The following is a 24,066-nucleotide window of genomic DNA, read 5'->3' as shown; positions in this document are numbered from 1 at the left end:
TGAATAAATCTATATCAATGATAAAAATACTTAAGCGTTTTTATAAAGCTGTCATTAAAACGTCACCTTACCGACAGCAAGGAATATGGATTCTCCCTAAAAAGTCTCAGTAGATTAAACATTAAAACGTATAGTTTAAAAGTTCTTATGTCTTCGTTTTTATATTATTATCGTACACATAACCGTACCTACAATCGTCGAAGCGTGGCCTCAGACTTGTACGTGATGATATTGCTGACTCGGCATCACGCTGGTTTTCCGATTCATAGTCAGTCCGAACGCGACCCCCGGAGACACTTGTCGTTATTTGAATTGTTTAAAAAAAATCCCTAGTCTATTCGAGAACGCGGGGTTGTTACCTGTCCCCCACCTGTGCGCCGGAGCACCGAGACCCGTTTTATATCCGTCTCTTTCACGCGCGCGAGTTCGCTCGCTCTTCTTCACTTCTTCAATTTAAATTAGAATTTTTCTATCTAGCTCAAGAGCGGTTGTGTCGCGAGTTTCAGTGTTAAAAAATACAAGTGAATTTGAATAATAAATATTATAATCGTGATAGTGTTGTGTTGTGAAATGTGAATAAATCACGTTCTAAAAGGATGCATTACAAACTGTTTAAGAGGTAACGTATTATTTACACGAATGTATTGTTTTACGATTTAAACGTAGGTACGTTACAATAACAAGATTCAATTGCCGTTATTGCTTAATTTGCATTTGCATTGCAATAAAATTACGTTTATCAATGAGAAAGCAATGTATTCTGTGGCCACGGTCGAAAACTCTACTAGGTTACTGACAATTGAAAAAATCCTTATTTCTATTGGCTTATATAGTAAATATTCGATAATTTGATTATAAGACATAATCCTAACGTACCTAATTGTAGTTGTTCTTATCTATTCGAACCACGTACGCAATGGTATCGTCTATCACGATGCGATGCGCCAGAGTGCATGGAACTGTCCGTGCATGGGAAACCGATGGCAGAGGCCGCGGGCGATCTTTAGTGCCGACAACCAACCTGCTATTACAGAGCCTACTTATTTTTTGTTTATATTTCTAATTGTAATCGTGTTGTGATTCGAATGGTTTGTTGATATTGAAATTATTTTAACGATTTGTTGTTGAATATTAAGTAAAACAGATGTTATATGAATCGCGTAATAAATTCATCCTTTAAAACTTTAGAAGTGGTTTGAGAAAATACTTTCGCCAAACATGTTATAGTAAATTATCAGTAATATTTATATATGATACTCATATGATTAATAATTCGATATGGAGCTGTACTCTTTTTAAATTCTCATCGTAGAATCAAAAAGTATGATTAAACATTCGCAATGCGAAGTTCATAAGACTTTCTGTATTTGCCACTACAATATTTATTTATCAATTACAAGATGACCTTGATATTGACTTGAAAGTCTGGCCAAATAATTATGTTTCGTAGGGAATTCGCGGACTTGTGGGTAAATCTGCCAATCCGCAATGGAGCAGCAAGGGACTAAGCTAAGTTATTAAGAAATCCTTTAGCCAATACTTAAAATTAAAACGAATATAGATCTACGTACAAATGTACAGCCAGGAACGATGGAGTAAATGAAGTAACATAACTTGATAAGGTTTTGCGTCTCGCAAGTTACACGCAGTCTCATATTAAGATTTATAAGTTACATCAGATTTTCTTAATTTTTCGAAAAAGTTTTCAAGTGTCAAGCGGACGAAGGACTAAATTTTCGGTTAATTGTTGAATTTATCTTTGGCTATTGTGTTCAATTTGTATGTATTTAGTATTTACCATTATCAGAGTAGAATATATCCTCTCATCCCACCTCGTGGGTGTAGTGAGGGAACTTTTGTTACGTGCCTCTAATAATAATCAAGCACGTAGGCGCCTCAACTCGTGTGCTGGCGGAAACACAACCTCTGGTAGGTTGTAAAACGCATTCTGAAGAAGGGTAGGCGTAAAGCCATGCAGATAGGATAAAGTTAAGCGAATGTTGATTCCTACATTGTTTCTACTTGCGGAGTTTCTAGAAACCAGAATTTCTTTGATATTGTTAAAAAAAACCTTCGATTTTCATAATACTAACAACCATTAGAACTCGTTGGTAATTATTGAGTATTTTGTCGGTATGTTGTTATTAGTGTATAATTGAGTTCTACGAATCAATTTATATTGACTTTCTCTTTTATCGACGCGGATTTCGACAACCATTATAATTTCAACGTAACTAATATTTTCACTGCAAATTGCATGGGTAACATTAATTTTTCGAATTCCTTATTTAAAGTAATTTATTGTATTCAATTTAAGAATCAGTCGGTAAATAAGGCTAAGAGCAAAGAGTTTGTATTGTTTTTCATTCATTACAAAGACAAATCATTTTAGGTCTCACGGTTGGCAGCATTGAGTGTCAAGGTTTGTCGAATGCCCCATGCCAATGTCAATGCGAAGGTAAAATGACATCAGGGTTTTTTAGATATTTAAGAAGCAATTTACTAAATAAATTCGTAATTTTTTGATCAAATGTCATTCTTAGAAATATTGAAGAATTAGTAAAATAAATGATTTAACGTTGAATTTATAAAAAAAAACAAGTCAACATCACCTTGTCCATCCAACATATTCTGAAGGTACCAAATAATGACTTTTCAAAGCCTTTATAATACTGTTTTACTATCTTATCCAGACGCACGTATAATCAATAATTTCCGGCGCATTAATGTAAAACTTCTTGAACGAGACATCCATGACAAAACTCTGTAAAGAAAATTTGTAACAACACTGACGACGTCCCCTTCCGAAAAGGCATTTTTAGAATCGGTCTGCCATCCATCGACACTATTGAGAGACTAAATTAATTGTATGACTTAATATATTATATGTTGTTGAAAGCGAATGTTAACACAGTGCGATGCAAATAAGGACATAGACTACGTTTCGCAATATTGACTAGTAAGATAGGGTTAACAAAACAAATATTGTTTATATTATTTTTATAATTACAATTTAATTTAATTGCTTCTAGTTGTTTCGATAGGGCACAGATTATTTCGCCAATGTCACGTAGGATGGAGAAGAACCGAATGAGATTGGTCGGTACGGTTGAGATAAGTGAATAAAATTTTGAAGACAATTATAGTAGCAACAATTTCCTTGTTAATCCTTAACCTAGAACAACACATATATTCTAACCTATATGTAACAAAATATGACACTCATTTGGACTATTATAATTTATATTTATTTGCAAACTGAACTGTCTAAGTGACAGTTGACAGTGCGAGGTCATTGACGTACCTGTTTGTCTTCCATATTTCAGGCCACAGCACCTGACAGATACAACCGTCGTCTGGGAGTCAATTTCCATAATCTACCACCTGTGACAAGTCTTAAAAGCGGAATGTTGCATTAAAATTCGTATCATAGCTTAGCTGTATGTACTGGACGGGAACTATCATATCTTATGCCAGGTTTTATAGACGTCATAACTTATATTACAGCTAAGTGAATAGAGAATTTATGGTGGCACGATAAGGTACATATTTCATTGTATATATATTTTTCTCATAGATTTACGGAGACAATGGCTGTATGGTTCAGATCTTTATTCCGTATGCGTTCGGATTTCCCGCGATATCACGTTAATATTCGATGTATGTAGGATTATAGAATCTGGATTCTGGATGCGTTCCGGAAATCGTTTCTCGTACCGATTCTCTTATAAATATACATTTATTGATACAATAAAAAAAAAAAATTGAAAGTAAACTTTTAATATATTCAAATGTTATAATTGACGGTATTTCCGTAACGTATTTTACGAGAAATGACTAATTCGGTTGTATTATTTTAAAGAATATCTTCATAATTTACTCAAAATTTTATTTTAATTGACAAGTATAATATTTACATAATAATAATCGTATCGTGGCATTCCATACGAGATGTTAGCTAAGTACACCTTTAAATTTTTTCTTTCTTAACAACAGTTAATCTATTGTCAAATCGTTTTTTTATTGTTGTGTTTCGGTTTAAACAGTTAATAAGCCGGTTTAGTTTATAATGGTGGTAGATTATGTAGATAGGTTTAGTTTTAGAATTCTTAGATCTATTTGCAAGGAATGGCTCAGATTTCTTACAGTTTATGAAAAACGATAACAATCCTTTGTCTTGTTTTCAAGAACAAGTTATCTTCAAATAAAATGATCTATATTTTTTAAAGGTTATGTATAGTTCATTTTTATATGTAGGGAAATAAGCAAATGTTTTATTTTAAAATATTATACAACAATCCATCTGAGCTAAGTGATGTCTCCGCCGCACCTAGTGAGCCCCTCCAAAGCCTTCCAACGCAGATATTATCGTCCTACGCCTCTTATTAAACATACTTATAAAGTTATTATAATAACAGATTTTTATAGAACGTTGGAAATTACTATTTTTTGTTTGATATGTTGTGTATTACCTACGACAAGATATTAAATTCCACCGAGAAGAATCATCGAGAAACTTTTATATGTTAATCTGATGTCTGTTTCGATACTGCAATGTAAATATATATTTATTTATATATTCAAGCACATGGAATTCACGTTTGTCACGTCGTTGGTCTAAATTTAAAGCGGGTGAAACTGCAAAGTGCAGCTGCTTTGTTTATACACATATCTTATTATTTACTAAAACTTTCTCCCAAACGCGTCGCTTCTGGTATGAGATTTATGGATAATAATTATCTTTAAATACTTAACGTTCTGTGTTTACTAATTGTTTTTAGTTTGTTAGTATAACCGAGTAGACGTTGTCCTGTCTGTGTATTTCTGTGTATATTCGTACAAATTACCTTGGTGGTTAGTTGAACGGTATAGAAGTTACGCCGGCTACAGTATAGCTGCTGCTTGGTGTAAGGACAGTGTCATAACAGGCAGTGTACAAAAGTGATGGGTGAGAATTTTGAGGATCAAAACCTAAAGTGTCATAAAAGTTATATTTTGGATGATTTCTGTTTCATTTTTATTGCTTGTCTTGTTGAACCCAATAAAACATGTCTGAATTATATATTATATTATATAGCGGTAACATTTGATAGTATCTGAAATAAAGATCCAATTCTAAAAAAAAGTGTTATAGCATATAAATTATATTAATATAATTTTCTTAATAAAATGCACACGAGCGAAGTCAGGGCGGGTAGCTAGTTGCGAAAGAATCATATAAGTTATTGATAACTTTATTTATGTACAAAAATAATGACAAGAAACTAAAATAGAGGCAATATAAGTGACGAGAGCATTTCTTAGAAAATGTTATAATAGTGTCGATGACATCATTCCATACCTAAGTTTTAATTTGTACGCCTAATTGGTTCAGCAGTGTCGTTAATACGAAAGCAATTATCAGCTTGAACCAGTTTCATTTAATTTAAAACGATTAAACTTGAAACCGATAAGTATTTCGAGTGCTAAATTGGGAACCACTCGTATATCACAAGTGCCCTTTTAAAGTTATGCACATTTTGTGTCTTTATTTTTTTATTTGTACTTTTTCAATAGCTAAGTTTTTTTTTTACCAGTTATACTCGAATTTGAAACCGCTTGACGCTAAGTGACTTGTCTGGCTTGAAACAATACAACATTCGGTTTGTAAATTTAAAAAAATATATTAACGTTATATATATAAAAACAGTGGACAGGAAGACAGTTTAAAACGCCAATTTTTTTTTTGAAAATGAGGTTTACTTCATTTTAAACCTTATTTTCCAAATGTATGGTATATATATTTCTTCTTTTCCAATGCCGTTATATATTTGGTTCATAATTTTAAACGTTTTAAAAGATCTTAATATACATCTATATTTGTTGGCTTTTTTTGTTCTGATAACTTCAACAATCATCAACATATCTCAGTCAATTTAGTCAAAATCATAATGAATTTTACACTTCAACCTTCTTCATGAACCACTCCGTCCATTAGATAAAGTAAAATTCCCTTTGGCAGTTTATCGCGTACGGCGGCGGGACTTTATTTTATAATATGTAATGATTCTTGAAGGATAATAACATACTTTTAATTTTATATCAACCCTCATACATAACCACAATTACAGAATAATTATACATATTTCAACAATCACGGAAGTTGATTATGTTACAGAACAATACCAAATAAGACAAAAGCAAAACGGCTATTTCAAAATGGTATTCCAAATAAATCGAAACAAAACGTGAGTTCAAGGTTCCTCGGTTAGTTACGTCATTTTCGAAAACGGCCTACCTGGACGTTTTTTTTTTTTTGGGAATCTCCAGCGATTACTTCGGAATGCGAGGCTACGCTTTGTTGTTTTCGTTTCGGCATTCGTGAGAAACGCCGGATTTTATAGTTTCCAGGTAACATTTTGCGAAGGTTTTATTCTATTGTTGCTTATCTTAAAGACGTCTCAGTTAATCTCTGTTATTGTTTGCTTGATTCTTGATGAGTAGCGGTTTTTTAAATTTATTTATGAGATCGCTTCCAGGTTAATCTATTTAATAAAATAATAATAGCGCGTACCTCACTGCTGCTGAAGAGGATTTGGAGCTCATTCGGACACGCTGATTTAATAGCTCGCTGAACATGACATGATTATAAACAGAAACTAAGCATATGAACCCGTAAACTTCGCTTAACATTCATGCGTTGTAACTAATATCATATCAGCTGTTTATTTAATCAAATAAAAATATATTTCATTCAAGTTGGATGTTATAGGATTAATTTCAGTGTAAAGTTCTAACCGGTTCGGAATGTAGATTCTATCGAGAAAACCGTAAGTAACTAGGTATTAATTATGTGTCCCAAGTATAAAAATAAAGTCAGCTGTATATAAAATTAAATTGTATGTATGATTTTGATGTATGGTATCATTTGAATCCTTACATCATACTGAGTGACTGGCTATAAATTAATTCATTCATATATTCAGGGTTGTCAAGTTTTTTAATTTTCAATTTTTTTTAATTACGTTTAAAAAACACGTTCAAGACTTAAGGAAAATCAGCAAGCACCGATTGAGACTGTGCGTCATAAATATTATCTATTGTTCGAAATAGCCTTATTTAAAAAAGGGCATCATAAAATAAATTTAACTTTTTAAAATAAGCGCCTTATAAGTACTTTAAGTCATAATTTTATAGTATATATAGTAAAGTTATTACCGGAACAGAAGAGAAACTTATAATTGATATAATATGCATAATAACTTCAACGGATAACATAGTAATTAAATTGATACTTTTTCTAAAAATTGTTTATTTAAAAAAAAAAAATAGAAAAGAAAAATTTTTATTGATGAATTCGATTTGTAAAAGTTCCGAGCTGTTACTGAGAATATCTTAACAAAAACCTGAACGAGCATTGAACCCCGGAATCTGCATCTTCACTAAACCCGACCACCATGATTAAAGATAAAACATGATAAATTACATTATATAAAGGCTACGTTATATCGTTTGCAGAACGATTCGGAATCGCTGATCCACTAAGCCCCGCTGGACCTGTGTGGTGGAATAAACCCTTGTCCTTGAGAATGGAGCCTTAGAGTTTATATGTTATTGCTATTACCGTTAACATTTATCCTTTTGTAGGTAAAATATAAATACGATGAAAATTAGGTGGTACCGCAGATTTAAATAAGCTAGATACCGCATGTTCTTGATAACATGGTATTAAAAAGGAGGGTGTTTCTTTTACCTACGATGACGTCAGCCCATACTTGAACATCAAAATATTTTAAAATTAGTACAGATAATTGAGCAACAAAATTACTTACCTGATAGATAGATAATATCTCAATTCACTAGATTTACTATCCTAGAAGAGTTTTTACAGTTTATAACGACACAATGACATGAACTCAAACTAAGGTCAAGGTAGTGGATAGCACAAACTTCGGGCACGCTTGGTCGGCTTGCGGTATCGAACCCACTCCAAATCTGTGTCTATCCCGAATTTAATTTATGTATTGAAAATTATAACGAGCCGAGATGGTCCTGTGGTTAGAACACGTGTATCTTAACCGACGATTTCGGATTCAAACCCAGGCAAGCACCACTGAATTTCATGTGCTTGATTTGAGTTTATAATTCATCTCGTGCTCGGCGGTGAAGGAAAACATCGTGAGGAAACCTGCATGTGTCTAATTTTAACGAAATTCTGTCACAAGTGTATTCCACCAACCCGCATTGGAGCAGCGTGGTGGAATATGCTCCAAACCTTCTCTTCAAAGGAGAGGAGGCCTTAGCCCAGCAGTGGGAAATTTACAGGCTGCTAATGTAATGTATGTAATGTATTGAAAATTAAGTTCATGATTAAAAATCAATAGTGACTCCAGTTCGAATCTTCAACTAACATTCCCATTTTTTACCACAAATCCAACTGAGACCATGTGCCTCGTCACATGTATAAATACCGAAGATGCCACAGTCTCAACTACCTCGCTCAAGTTACAATAATCTCCTGTATCCTGTAACGAAGCTAAGGCGCTTTATATGGAACAACTTGTGCGTTGCCTTCTAAATAATGAACTTCCGAACTTAATAACGTCTTAACATTCTTCATCAGGATTAAAGTTTGTCTTCCATTACTTCATGGAAGACAAGCGAAAGCGTAACGAATTGTGTATTAGAGATTTTGTATAATAATAATGACAATAATGATGGTCATCTAATCTTCGGACAATCAGCGGGTGATTTTTTGATGCGGTTTTTTTTAGTAGATATATTGATTAAAGAGGAAGGTTTATAATTATAATACACAGTAGTAGAAGTAGAGAAACACTGCTCATTTTAGAGGTTTCTAAAGTTATGTAAATAAACACATTTTTGCGCTTACACTGCAAACGCTGACTAAACCCTATGAGATAGATCAAAATAATATACAACAGTATTGTACACTTTAAAAAGATCTTCAAAAACATTCCGCGATAGTATATGTCTATCTCTTAGGAATAACCCCCAATAACCATTTTTTATCCTTTACTTTTTATGAGAAATAATGGCTTATTTTCAAAGTGATTTTAAACAAAACAGCATTAATCCTTATCCAATTAAGTACCTTAAATACATTGTGCATTTAATATAGATCAATATGGCCCTTTACAACATTTAATTTAAGTGAATATTTTCGAAGATATTACAGATTTAAAACGCAGGGACATAGCGGTTTGTATTGGCTAATGACTGAAAAACTGTGAACGTTGTATATAATTACATATTGTAGTATATTTAGTATCAGCATAGCATCCGTGCGAAGCCGGGGAGGGTAGCGTTTATAGTGCACAAGTGTATGCCCATATATATGTGCACTCATTTACACGTTTAGACATCAAACGTGTAGTTTTATATTGCACTCTATTAAAGACCAAAGTGCTATGCTCCGTAGCGCATTGGTGATATGCGAATTGTTTAATATTTCTTAAAGTAACAAGTGCAGTGGTACCCACTTATCACCATGTGGCCCATTTGCCTGTCCGCGTACCAACAAAGTCAAAGTCAAAGTCAAAAAACTTTATTCAATATACAAGTGTACACTTCCTTAATGATAGTCAAAAATCTCAACGGTTCGGAAATTAACATCGGAGCTGAGAAGAACCGGCTAAAGAAACTCGGCGATATTTTTTTTTTATATGTATTTTTTTACGATTATTGTTTTCATACAAAGAACAGATAAAAATAAATAGGATAAAATATGTCGGCTACCAGACCAACGGGACAGGAAATATTATATTTGTATGAATGCTCATTGAATATTTGAAGATTAATGGATGTTTAATCCACCAATTCAAATTAATTTGGGCAGAAACAGCTAGTGAACCGTATAAATTACTTTTTAATTTTTTTTTTATGTAAAAAATTAGAGCCATTGGCAATGGTCACTCTTTAAATAGACAATATGCCGTCGAACACGTCATTTAAATACGTCCGTTGTAATTACTGACGCACTTACTTTTCTTTGAAACATTGCAATGCTATTGTTTAACGATATTATATATAATGTACCTACATTTGACAAACAAAATAGTTAGAAATACAGAAAACTAGTTGCTGTCAGCGACTTTGCTTACATTTTAGGGATTATTAGTCAAGTTTAAGAATATAAAAAAGTAGCCTGTGTCGTTTTTTATGGAGTAACTGTCAAACAAGCATGAGGCGCACTTAATATAAAGTGACTATCACCGTTTATGGAGATCTCCAGCACCAGAAACTTGTAGGTGCGTTAAGCGCTCTTAAGAAAACAAATACTTACTCGTAGTTCAACCTTGATTCATACCAAATTGAATCAAATTCGGTTCAGTTTTAGCCGTGACAGTAGCAGACAGAAAGACGGACAGACAGAGTTACTTTCGCATTTATAATATTAATATAGCTTATATTGAAACTAGATGCGTTTGAGAGGGTGACAGATGCTAGGTACCTTATTTGCTTTTCTTCACAGAAAATCCTTCAACAAGTATGCAAGCATTTATAATATTATTTCAGATTAACGCAGTTATTTTAAAACATAACTTACTCAACAGATCCCAACACAACATATACGTAGATTCAATTTGTCTAAATTTTTAATAAATATTTTCCACAAATTTTAATTATACAGAACAACAATGACTTGAATTTTTTTGTTAAATTTAAAAACGAAACTAAGTATGCAACGATTGTCTGATAGATATATCATTATTATATTTTTAATACTTATAAATGATTACGTATTACATAAATGTATGTAAAACTATAAATATGATAATTAATACAGTTGTACATTATGAGATCAATAAATCACGTATTGATCTCATAATTTACAAATGTTAAAAGATTATCTACAGATATATTTCGTTGCGCAACATAAATTTCGGTGGACGGTCAGACTTAAAATTCCTTAGTGAGATTAAGGCGTGCTCACACGATAATACGGTAAACAAAGCCTTATCGGTCGCTTGTTACTTGATGGTTCAAATAACTGGGCTATTAGTCACCTGGGTTTATAGTCGATTTTTGGTAACTTCCTATACTGTTACAGTGTTTAATTGGTTTTCCAATATATTTCTAATAACTGATAAAATTACTTAACACGGTAAGTTTGTCACATCTCTAGTAAAGATTAGATATTTAAAATCAACGTTGTAGAAGTAATAAAACAAGAAATAGAAATTGTGTGTTATTACAGCTCAAATTTATTTTAATAACCTGTTTTACTAAATTATATTCTAAATAAAAAAAAATACGATTACTTTTTGATCTGTCAGACAAGTCAAAACACAAAGTGGTTTACTGCTTAAACCTAAAAATAGAGGACTAAGTATTTTACGAATTAAACGCGTTGACGACGAAATAGAAAATGGGCCAAGGAAAGGGCCAAGAAGTCCAACTCAAGTTTCTCGTCATGCGTCTTTAAAGTCACAGTCTGATTTACCCGAGGCAGCTGTAAGAGATACAGCAGGTTGCAACGCATCGTGTAACGTAACGCAATACGCGCGTGTCAGGTGGCGGGAAAGGCGACGCGACGCCATCTTGAAACCGTTGCGTGGGGACCAATAAAATATGTTCTAGAAAAATCTAAGTGCATCTCAGGAATGTGTTTATTTTTTGAATTTGGAATAAATTGTTGTACGTCAGTAAATTTGTGAAAATAATGGGTCATAAGTTAATTTGAAGCTTCCCAAGCTTATAAACTATTGTACACGTTTATTTTTTTTCTATTTCGTACATTACTTTTTGAAGTTTAATTTATTAATATAAATAACAATTTTCAATTTATATTCAAGGTTAAAATCTTTTCACTGACATAATTATACAACAACTAATTCCTATTTTAGTTCATATTATATGCGATCACACATCCTTCGTCAGGTTGAAGTCAACCTGAACGTTCAACCGTTGAACGGAGTTGAAAGTTTATACAGTTGCAATCAATATATTATATATTTAAAAAGCATACAGTCATTAATAAAATAAAGATAAGATGAACCATACCGTATCCTGTCTCTTAGCACATAACTATATAAACATATTTTGTCGGCAACGTTCAGAAACATCATACAAAATGCGACATATTTTTGTAATTGATAAATATTCTATTTTTAATGTTTCCATATATGTTTGTTCACATAAATTTGACTTATATTTTATAGTCAGAGAGTACAAATTGTAATCTGCCATGAAAGTCTTTCGACATGATACTCCGATAGAAAAAACGCTCCGAGTGTCCCATATGTTTGCTTAAATTTAATCGGATTAAACCCATGTTAGAAGTATGAGCTTGAAAGGTTAAAATTATAATGACATATTCATAGGATCACCGGTTACAAACGAACTGCTATTCAAATTTTATCTTATAATATTAATAGAATACAATACTTTATGGAAGCTGATGTACGTTGGGTATTAAATCCAACATATACAACGTTACCTAAACAGGCGACGTGTTAAAAGGAGATGAGATCGCCCAGCGGTTAATCCGATACTGGACCACTAAGTTTTCATGTGATTTATGTTTGTAATACACTTCGTGTTTGGAGGCAAAGGAAAACATCGAAAGAAAAACTGCACGACTCTGAGTAAATTTTGCTCTAATTGTATCGACTATTAACCACTTGCAAACATTCTCCTCAAAAGAATACACTTTAACGCACGTGGGAAATTAATGTCAGAGACTTAACTTAAAATTTAATAATTTTCTTTTAATATTGTTTTTTTCTCTACGCATCTAGTAGACTGTATTGAATATCTCTAAGCAATTAGAACTAAATTTTGGTAGTTTTTGTTGTTATATAATTCGTATTTACTACAAATAGCCAGTCAGTATTGAGCCTATGGGGAAATCAACCTTAATAAATAATTAAATTGTCTAATCGACCTTAGTAACGTTAGTGTCAAGCGTCCGGCAGTTAAACCTTCGACAATTTATTTTTGTTATTGTTTTTGGTAATCTGTTATCTGTGGTGCTCTGTTAGGATGTATATGGTAGCGTAAAGAATAAGCTATCCTCTTTAAAATAAATATCATAAATGAGCTATTTACAACTGAGAATTATTATAAAAGTAGTTTTTAATCAAGCTAATTGACGTTGCAAAATTCAAGCATATCTGAAAGATAAATTGTCACGATCCGTTTCCATTAGTCGGGTCTTGGATGCCTCTTTTAGTATAAGTCAGTCGTACGCGTGCGACATCCGACATGACTTAGTCGACCGTGCGTACTGTCAAATCACCCGGCATGTTATTTTCACCCGGAAGTTCGACCTTCCTGGTGAAGACGTGAGATGTTCCAAAAAAATTATCGCGTTCCTGAGCGCTCGCTACGGAATCTACGGCCATATTACAAAGACGAAACTGAATATATACAGTAGGTAATTAAGTTTTATAAACATAATTAATTAATAATACAAATATAACTGAGTCAAAGGTCTAACTAAAACAGACACACAACAACCCAACAATAAATAGATGCCGAATAATTACGAACAATTTGAACACGTTCAATCTAGAGCATCCGACGTTTTGACGTACCGGATACCCGACTAGTGGAAACACGCTCTTTCTATAACAACTATGAGTTATTGTACTGTAAGCTCTGCTTCCACTGACATGACCGTTCAAAAAGAAAGCACGCATAAAACATTTAGAAGTACCATTCACACGGAGAAATGAGACGGCCCGTATGAATTAATTCGCAATTTTTACTTTCTCTCGCAGTTACACAAGCCATTGTTTCAAAATGCACTTGTGTAGAATTTTAAACGAATTCAACGTTTTACACATTATTTTCACAAACACTTGCAGTGTTTATTCCGTATAATATTATATACTTCCTATGCACATGTGCTTTGGTGTATCTTTTTTTGTTAGTGTTGCCAGTCAAGAAAATATATGATGGTAATTTTATTATTATTTTTTATAATTTGTTAGGATGAAAATGTTTATATTCGTACTATACGAGTTTTCAACACTAAGAGAAGTTTTCGTTCTTGTTTGTTGAATCTCATTTGCTTAATTCTGTAGGTTCTTAATATGAATATTCAGCTATTTTGATTGAGTCAGATTATTTATCGACATTTTTTTTTTTAATGTCGTTTATTAATACTATCGCCGTCGAAATCGGGACTTATCTCCTACCATACAATTGTGTAAATATTATAATGCATTAGGTGATGAGTATTTTCTATTGTATCGACTGAAGTTTACTAGAAGGTTAACGGCTTAACCTGCTGTCCGAGGCGCGGGATTTTAATCGTTGCCAACATCGAAACTCTTGAACCGAAATGTGGCGCCTTTTAGAGAAAAATAATAAAATTCATTGCAATTTTGTATGTCTGAAAATTCTAGAAACATCTTGTATAAACTCTTATTCCACAAATGTATTAAACAGCTTTGTCATCTCAGAATTATTTAATTAACGGCTTTAGCCGCTTGTATTTTGACTTTCATTATTCTCAGCTGTTTTAAGGAAAAGTAGCCGTCCATTTTTAATCGCGTTCATTCATCGCCAAATAATTTGAATGATTTCATTCCATGTGTGGCATTTTTTGAACTGATGAGTTATTCAAAGAGCAAGCTGATCTCACCGCAGAGCACGATGGTGGAATGTTGTAAAGTGATATTGACTTTTATAAATAATTATTACATTTGCTTGTGTAGCCCACTAGCGTCAAAGTAGCGTGTGGAAATAATATCAGATTTAATTTAAAAAAAAAAACAAAACAAATGTTTTCTTCAAATTTAAATGGGACCAAAGAGGAAGTATGTCTTTACCAAAAAAAAACCATATCAATTTATAAATGAAGGAGCTTACATATAAATACAACCCAACCCAAAAATACCAAGTTAATTCTTCTAGAATATCTTTGCAGTCAAGATATATTTGGACTCTGAGATATTATTTCTCACATGTATGTGTGTTAATGATAGAAAATACAAATGTCAGACTCTTTACCTGCTCGGTGTGATTTTTGAAAGCCATTCACACCGTTAACGGTGTTAATTCGAAATGACGCATTGATACGTTTCTAATACGACGTGAACTTGTCGACGGCACGATATTTATTGCTTATACAAGTAATTTGCTTGTACGACTGTTAAATATGATGTTTTTTTTATAGCATTGGCAAATAGGACACCACATCTCGTTGACATTGGCGCTGTAATCAATTTTAACTATTCTTTACGTCGCTAATCGACCTTGGGAACTGGTATGTTATGTCTCTCCAACCGAAAAAAAACATTTCAAAGTAATAATAATAAATAAATATTGGACTACATCACATACATACATTACTCTGATCCCAATGTAAGTAGCTAAAGCACTTGTATTATGGAAATCAGAAGCAACGACGGTACCAAAAACACCCAGACCCAAGACAACATAGAAAACTAATGAAGTTTTTCTACATCGACTCGGCCGGGAATCGACCCCGGGACCTCGGAGTGGCGTACTCATGAAAACCGGTGTACACTACTCGTTGACTGGGCGTCAACGAAGCTGACGCCCTGCGGCGGATAAGATGGTAGGCTCCGCCGCTGACCGCCGGTGTAAAACACCTGGGAGGCTCGAGTAGCGAGCCCTCCCACTCCCTCCTAGCCAACGAGGCCACTCACATGGCCCGCCCTGACGCCGATCAGGGACGTACCAGGGGCGGCCCCGCGGCATCTCTCCCGCCAGTCTTAACCGTGGCCGACGAGCAAGCTCAAGCCGGCCCCGTTGCCCAGGGTACACCACGAGGAGGTGACTGACATGTACCCCAAGAACCTAAACCCCTGGGCTAACACTAAACCCCTAAGTAAAAGTGGTGGTTATTTTAATAGTTTCAGTTATAAAATATGTAATTAAATCATAGTGTGTGTTAGTTTAAAACGATGATTTTTGTCTTATTAATTATGATAGGTTATTTGAAATTCCTTTCCAATAAAATAAATATTTTGGGTTTATAGTTTTCGCCGTGATGTAAACATAGTTTTTTTTGTGTTCCTGCCTTTTTATTGTACCTTACAAAGTCGGTCTTTAAATATTGATTACATTTACAGAAGCCCCGATCAGACAAAACTTCTACGGCTTTTCAATGTGCGAACTTTCTGCAAAAATATCCATTATTTAAAGCGACGAAAATTGTATCAAAACATTTATAAATATTACGTATCTTACATAGCAAAAATCATAAACGATCTAATGAAGGATATGAGTGATTTTACTTCACGTTACAATTGTAACGTGTATGTGTGTACACGGCCTTAGCAGTGAAGCTTCCCACGCGGCGCGCCTTTTAAGGGTGTGCCAATAATGGTTTGCGATCACGGCCATTGTGAGTAGCTGAGCTAAGATGTACTCCATCGCTATTCAGTCAGACAACGGGACAGGGCGGTATGGGTTTTAAGCTTAGTACTCATGATAATGTTCCGGAGTAATAGGGCATGTACACAATGTTTATTTGTACGCACGTTTGTCGCGTGGGCGTGTGTTGTTACTTTAGAAGTGTCTTTCTAAAAGTTGTTTTAATGAGACCTACATTGCGAACAGGAAACTGAGTAGATTTTAATCAATCCATTGCAAACATAATTATTTATATAATTAAATCTTATTATATATATATTATACATATATATATATGTTATTATAAAAGATCAAACTACGGTAAAACTTAAGGTTTTCCAGTAAAACCAAACGAAAAAAAGCGTGACAAAATTATCTGCATCATTTTATTCTACAAACGAATACGCCAAATTCTTGTATTAAATTTGATATCTCATATTCCGAGTAACAGCTGTAATGTCTGCACTGTAGCTGTTGTACTCGTATTGTAAGAGCGACCGTATAGCGGTATTCTAGTTATTTGACTCACATCCATTGCTTATGGCAGCAATTGCTTGCAGACTCTAGAATAATATCCATTGTAATACAGCCGCAGAAATATGTATGATATGCTAATATTTTGACAATCAAGTTGAGCACTTGGGCGCATATTTCTATAATAAACGTGGCGTTCTTGTGTGTGTGGATTTGTTAAATGTGTTACGTTATTAGTATTTGTTAGTGTGCATTTTTGGTCGTGTGTGGAGTAATTTCAATGGTGCTTGGATTATAAAGTCATAAAATACATTGTTTGAGTCATATGCCTTTAAAAATTAATTATTTTATATGGAATGTTGCAATTATATTTGATTGCAATTTTTTCAAGTGGTAGTGCCACACTGCATACCTTCGGGTTGCAGCCGAATGGGCCGGCACGCCCAGAGAAGTAGCACTCTCTCACTTAAAACCGGCGTAAAGTGGTAGCTATGCTACCGCGTTTTGTCTGGTATGTGAGAGTCCGGGAGGCCCGATCCCCCCACCCAAACATGATGGTTGTGCAGAATTTGGTTACATTACACCAGGAGGGTACCATCAGCGACTGCGGTGGAGAATCCCTCTCTGGGCATCCATGCTCAGGACGTACACCACCTGAGCAGGGATGCCCACGCTAACCTCCGAATTCTGGAGGGGACAATTTTGCGCTCGCCACTGTTCGGGGCAAGCGGAGCAGGCATCATAAAGCAACCTCAACCACCCTCACTGTGGACTTCTGCAACATAAGGGGACTCAACTCCAACTGGAACACTATTCACTTTCACCTTGAGACGGCGAGGCCGGCTTTGCTCTTTCTTACCAAGACATCCTCTCCTGATACCAGATATCCTCTCCTGCCGATACAACTTTTCTTTCCTACCCCGGGTATAAATTGGAACATTCCTTTGTACCACGAGCTGAGGTGTGCGTTTACGTCAGAGATGATATATACTTATACTTGGCGTTGATATTTCGAGCCTCGTTCAGTTCCGCGGTCAATTGGAAGGCAAAGCCAAATTGGCATCAAAAAAGCTCGGTGTGCTCAGCAAGGCAAAACAATATTTCATGTCGGCCCATCGCCTAAGATTATACAAGGCGCAAATTCGGCCTCACATGGAGTACTGCTCTCACCTCTGGGCGGGTGCTCCCCAGTACCAGCTCCTTCCATTTGACCGTATCCAACGTAGAGCAACTCGAATTATCGACGATTAAGCCCTTTCTGATCTGCTCGATCCTTTGGCTCTGCGTAGAGATGTTGGACCACTCTGCATCTTCTACCGAATTTTCCACGGGGAATGTTCCGAGGAATTGTTTGGATTAATCCCGGCAGCTGAATTTCACCTTCGGACATCTCGTCAAAATTCTAAATTTCACCCGCACCACCTAGATGTCCGAAAATCCACAACAGCGTGATTTTTAAGACATTTTCTACTTCGCACAACCACTCTGTGGAACCAGCTTTCGCCGGCGGTTTTTCCGAACCGATACGACTTGGGAACCTTCAAGAAAAGAGCGTACTTATTCCTTAAAGGGCGGCAACGCACCTGCAACCCCCCTGGTGTTACATATGTCCATGGGCGGTGGTAATCACTTTCCATCAGGTGAGCCACCTGCTCGTTTGCCTATAACATAAAAAAAAATCAGTATTGTATCAATATAAATCAAATCAAAATAATTACACACACAAATAATTACACGCACTCACACAATTACAGTCATGATAAGGTTTGTAAATGAACATATCATTAGACTTTTTTTAATTCCCTTTATAATTCGCAAGTATATCTGTGCGTGTGTAAACCGCCTTATTACGTTTCTTATAAGCAGCGTCTTCACGGGGTGTGCAAATAATTGTTCGTATTGACGGCCATTGTTAGTGAGATATTCTATTCAATTAAATTTAAAGTGAGTTATGAGAATCAGGCGATTGTACTGTTATGTATTTTTTCATAGTCATTTTCATACCAAGCAAGACACTGAATTAATTCTTCACAGTCCAACTGTTGGGCAAAATGTTGTCGCTGTTTGTGTAAGGTATTTTCCTAGTGTTGTTTAAATCTTAGTCCGTGGGTTAGCCACTAGTCTACGTCGGCTCTAATGTTTAATACAACACCAGACATGAATAACAGATATTGCAAGTTATTCTTTATTTAACTATTTTACCATAACCTTTTGTTATAAGTAATTAGATTAACATCACATACATAACATCACATACATTTTCACACTGCTGGGCTAAGGCCTCCTCTCCCTTTGAAGAGAAGGTTTTTGGAGCATATTCCACCACGCTGCTCCAATACGGGTTGGTGGAATAAACATGTGGCAGAATTTCGTTGAAATTAGACACATGCAGGTTTCCTCACGATGTTTTCCTTCACCGCCGAGCACGAGATGAATAATAAACACAAATTAAGCACATGAGAATTCTGTGGTGCTTGCCTGGGTTTGAACCCGAAATCATCGGTTAAGATGCACGCGTCCTAAGCACTGGGCTATCTCGGCTCAATGAGTAATTAATTGTCCTAAATTAATAGTACGAACTATGTCAATAAATGTGTACTGTGTGGTCGGAGTAATAGTAATTAGGTGTTAAATAAGACCAAAAGTGTTATCGCCCGCATATATTTATTCAAAAATTGGTAAAACACAAATAGGCACTTTGCTTTCACACTTTCAACATAATTCGTGACGTCGAGCCGTTAATTTAACTCGTTTCTCGTATGTTCTTTATTTAAAATAAAGTTTAAAATTAAAAAAAAAAATTAAAATTGTCTAACTGGCTATATATGATCTCCATCGTCAACTTTTGACAAGTTTTTTTTTACGGTTATTAAGTAGTTAAGACGTAAAAGCGTAACAAACAAACAACTTCACTTACAATCGTACAATATTAGTTGAAATATTCTATTTGTGAATAATAAAATTGAAACGGGACGGATATATAATGTTTTGCATATTTTGTTTCATCATTTATCATTTCTCTAGTTCAGTGGCTAGTTTATATATCAGATAGTAAGTTATCGGGTTTGAATTCCTGGACGGGTCACAATTTATTGGGGTTTTGGGAACATACGTAAAGTCAATCCATTCAAATTGAACTATGATATACTGCTATTGTACTGTTCCTATATCTACGGCCAGGGATAGATAATTATAATAATATTCATTTTGTAAAATAAAAATTATCTTCTGATGTTTATACTTTTTAACTATCTATATTAAATATAATGCAAAAGCGAAATGTCTGTTACGTTTTCACGGCTAAATCATCGTATTTTAAGGAAATTTTGTATGAGTACATAAGGTACTTTATTAACCATAAAACTACTAACCTAACACGCGTGCGAATCCAGTAGCGAAACGTAGTTCAAATATGTATGACGAAGGTAAAATATCTGGGCTGTTTAAATTGGATTACTTAAATATACAATAAAAAAAAAAACAATGTTTACATACACAAACTAAACGATTTATTAAAAATATATTGACAGACCATCCGTAAAGCGTAAATATTTGTTGTTTTGATGTGAACGTAACTGTTTGAACTGCATCGACAGTTCGATGCGGCGACGCGTGAACCCAACGGAAATTAAAAAAAAAGACACGTAAATAATGGATGAAAATCGATTCGTTTGTAATAGCAATTCATTTATAATTCGCTAACGTCTCGCTGCAACGTCACATGGTTTGATTTTAGATAACATACGACGATTTCTTTACTTTCTTAAGCTTATCGACGTTCGGATACTTATGTTTATTTATTATATATAATGCATTTCATTTACAAAACATTACTTGACGTTGGTAAAATGATTATACAAAACTTTACGAATTACAGTAATAAAAGGAATAAGATGAGAGAATAATGACCAAGACGATCTTACTAATATTGTAAAAATAAAGTTCGTGTCAACGTCACGATAATAATAAAAAAAAAAAAATGTCACAGACGTTGTCAACGAATAGGATAAGGAATTCTTTATTAATTCGTAAATTTAATTTTGCATTCAAACGAACGATTCACAGTTTATTTTTGTTACGAGTTACAACTGATTTAATTGTTTTACACTTTAATATTTTTATTGATTACAAAAGAAATGACGCGAGTATTCATATATTTACGAATATGTTACTAATTCAAAATATTTATTAACGTATTATTATTATGGTGGTACGGGTTAGTGAAAGTTCGTCTGGGTTGGTACCACCTACTCATCAGACATTCTACCACCAAATAGTGATACTTAGTAAGATTGTGTTCCCGTGTGAAGATCCAGTCAGTGTCAACAGGCACAAGGGACATAACATCTTCGTTCCCAAGGTTAGTGGCGCATTGGTAATATAGGGAATGGTTTATATTTATTACAGGGCCAGTGGGCATCTATGGGCGGTGGTGACCACTTATCAGGTGGATAATTTACGTGTCCGCCTTATTATACAATAAAATATATTAAGATATGTGGTTTTTATTAGATATGTCGAAAAACTATATTTTTAATTTTATATAGATAAATAAATATAGTATGTGCTTTTATAATGATCAATAGAAATGTGTTATTTGCGTATAACAAGTTTATTTAAGCGTGGTTCAAACCGCCGGCTGAAGCTAAAATAATATACGTAAATGTCTACTTGGGAAACTAGGTCACTACTCACTGGCTTTGCTGAAATCCCTGACAATTCCTTTGTCTAATAAGCTTCTGCTTTCATAAAGTTGATATGCTGGAATTTGTCTTTTCCCGAGTGATGCGGTTGCGTTTTTAATTCAATTGTTTCTTTAAATATTATTTCTATATATGCAGGCGGACTGGCAAATCGTAACTTATGGCTAATGGTTACATGTATAAATATTAATCATTTATTACATTGCCAATACGCAGCCAACCTTGGTAACTGAGATTTTACGTCCCTTCTGCCCGTAATTACAATGGCTTAGACCTTCAAATCGAAACACAGAAATACTAAATATTGCTGTTTGTCGGTAGGATATCTGATGAGTGGGTAGTACCTATCCAGACGGGCTGGCACAAAGTCCTACCACCGAGTAAAGTTCCTGTTAAAGTATATGTGGTTAATTATCATACACCAAGCTATGTAGGTACCTATATAGTTTGTGTGGAGTAATTAATACACGGAAAGCTAGGAACTGTTTGAATTTCGCCATTTGCATGTGAAAAGAGTGTTTAATAGCTCGCAGTAATATTCACTAGATTTCCATTTTACATAGAAATGTATTTCAAAAAATATATTTCAAACGTAATAATATATAGAAATATATTATTACGTTTGAAATATATTTTAAATAACTTCAAGTCTGGATTTTGCGTCGTTGAATCAAATTTTAGTGCTCAAATATTAGTGTGTTTAACGGTAAATAATATTATAGTCATTGGGTTTATTGATATTAAAATCTCGAGTAAAAATTACATGTTAAACATTTTCAGTTAGTTTGGTAGGGTTCATACTAAACGTCAAATTGACAAAAAAATATTTTGTTTTTAAAATAAGTTACGTTCATGTATTTTACATTATATTGAATTATTTACACAATATGTTTCCCAGATTACTGTTACCGTAATAAATAATTTTATTTATAATCTGAATATTTGTTTATGAGTTAGGATAGTCACTTAGTTGACCACGTCAATGTGGCACCTATGGCGTAATATACAAAGCTATTTGAAATGCAATCATTATCAGCTTTAAAATAGAATCTAGGTTTTCCCAAATCTAATTCTAGCAGAGATTACCGTTAAAGCGTTGAAGTTATTCGGTCGACAATTAGTATGATTACGTAAAGAATAGTTTTAGCGATGCAATGACACTGCGGGCGATTATATTACTCGAGCAACTTTTTTGCAAAAATATAATTAGATTTATATCAATTGGATTCCTTCAAGTTGTCGTTACACAAGATTTTTTGAAACGTCTATTTACGGGATTATATTAAACTAGCGACCCGCCCCGGCTTCGCACGGGTGCAATGCTGATAATAAATATACAACAGTATTTCTTACAACGTTCACAGCTTTTTGTCATTAGACAATACAAACCGCTATTTCCCTGCGTTTTAAATCTGTAATATCTTGAAAAATATTCATTTAAATTACATGCTGTAAAGGGCCATATTGATCTATATTAAATTCACAATGTATTTAAGGTACTTAATTGGGTAAGGATTAATGCTGTATTGCTTTAAATTCGCTTCGAAAATAAACCATTATTTCTCGTAAAAAGTAATGGATAAAAATGGTTATTGTGGGTTATCCCTAAGAGATAGGCATACACCATCGCGGACATTTTTATAGATTTTTTGAGGTGCACAATACTGTAGTACATTATTTTGATCTATCTCACAGGGTTCAGCCAGCGTTTGCAATGTAAGCGCAAAAATGTGTTTATTTACGACATCACATCAGAAACCTCTAAAATTATCAGTGTTTCTCTACTACATTGTGCATGTATTATACATATAAACCTTCCTCTTGAATCAATCTATCTATTAAAAAAAACCGCATTAAAACAGTTGTGTAATGTTAAAGATCTAAGCATACATAGGGACAGACAGCGGCAAGCGACTTTATTTTATACTATGTAATGATAATGATGTCAAGCTAGTGCAGATTCGGAATGTAAAATCCATTAAGAACCGGTAAGAAACTGAGAATTTCCATCAATTAAATTACTATTTGAATATTCTTTGATTATGTATAACGAGAGCCGAGATGGCCCAATGGTTAGAACGCGTACATCTTAACCGATGATTTCGGGCTCAAACCCAGGCAAGCACCACTGAGTTTTCATGTGCTTAATTTGTGTTTATTATTCATCTCGTGGTCGGCGATGAAGGAAAACATCTTGAGAAAACCAGCATGTGTCTAATTTTAACGAAATTCTGCCACATGTGTTTCCACCAAGCCGTATTGGAGCAGTGTGGTGGAATATGCTCCAAAACCTTCTCCTCAAAGGGAGAGGAGGCTTTAGCGCAGCAGTGGGAAATTTATAGGCTGATAATTTTATGTTATGTTATGTGTAAAGCTAGAAAGTCGCACGAATCCAAACACATCTTATCAGCAAACGATTCTGAGAAGGTGTTTTTAGATACTTACTAATTAATTACAATATAGTTGATGATTGCGGATTTAAAAATTTACATAGTTATATGTGTGTTACCGCGCGGAGCCACAATTTTGAAAGGATTTTTGATCCGCGGGAGGC

General features: G+C 34.3%; 1 protein-coding gene across 7 annotated transcripts in view; it reads left to right on the top strand.

The window, feature by feature from the left end:
* Sdt (stardust) overlaps positions 1 to 24,066 on the top strand; it is a 185,183-nt gene that overhangs the window by 58,282 nt on the left and 102,835 nt on the right. Inside the window, exon 1 of one of the 7 annotated variants that reach the window (XM_064217168.1) lies at positions 284 to 619. The exons of the other annotated variants lie outside the window; for them this stretch is intronic. Within the exon in view, the coding sequence (XP_064073238.1) occupies positions 597 to 619 (23 nt within the window). The 5' untranslated portion in view covers positions 284 to 596. Of the gene's footprint in view, positions 1 to 283; positions 620 to 24,066 lie in introns of those variants that run through there. 7 annotated transcript variants of the gene reach the window in all.

Source organism: Vanessa tameamea, chromosome 15 (genome assembly GCF_037043105.1).
Source record: "Vanessa tameamea isolate UH-Manoa-2023 chromosome 15, ilVanTame1 primary haplotype, whole genome shotgun sequence".
Taxonomy (NCBI): Eukaryota; Metazoa; Arthropoda; class Insecta; order Lepidoptera; family Nymphalidae; genus Vanessa; species Vanessa tameamea.
Note: the sequence above shows the minus strand (reverse complement) of the source record. Positions and strands in the feature narration are given on the sequence as shown.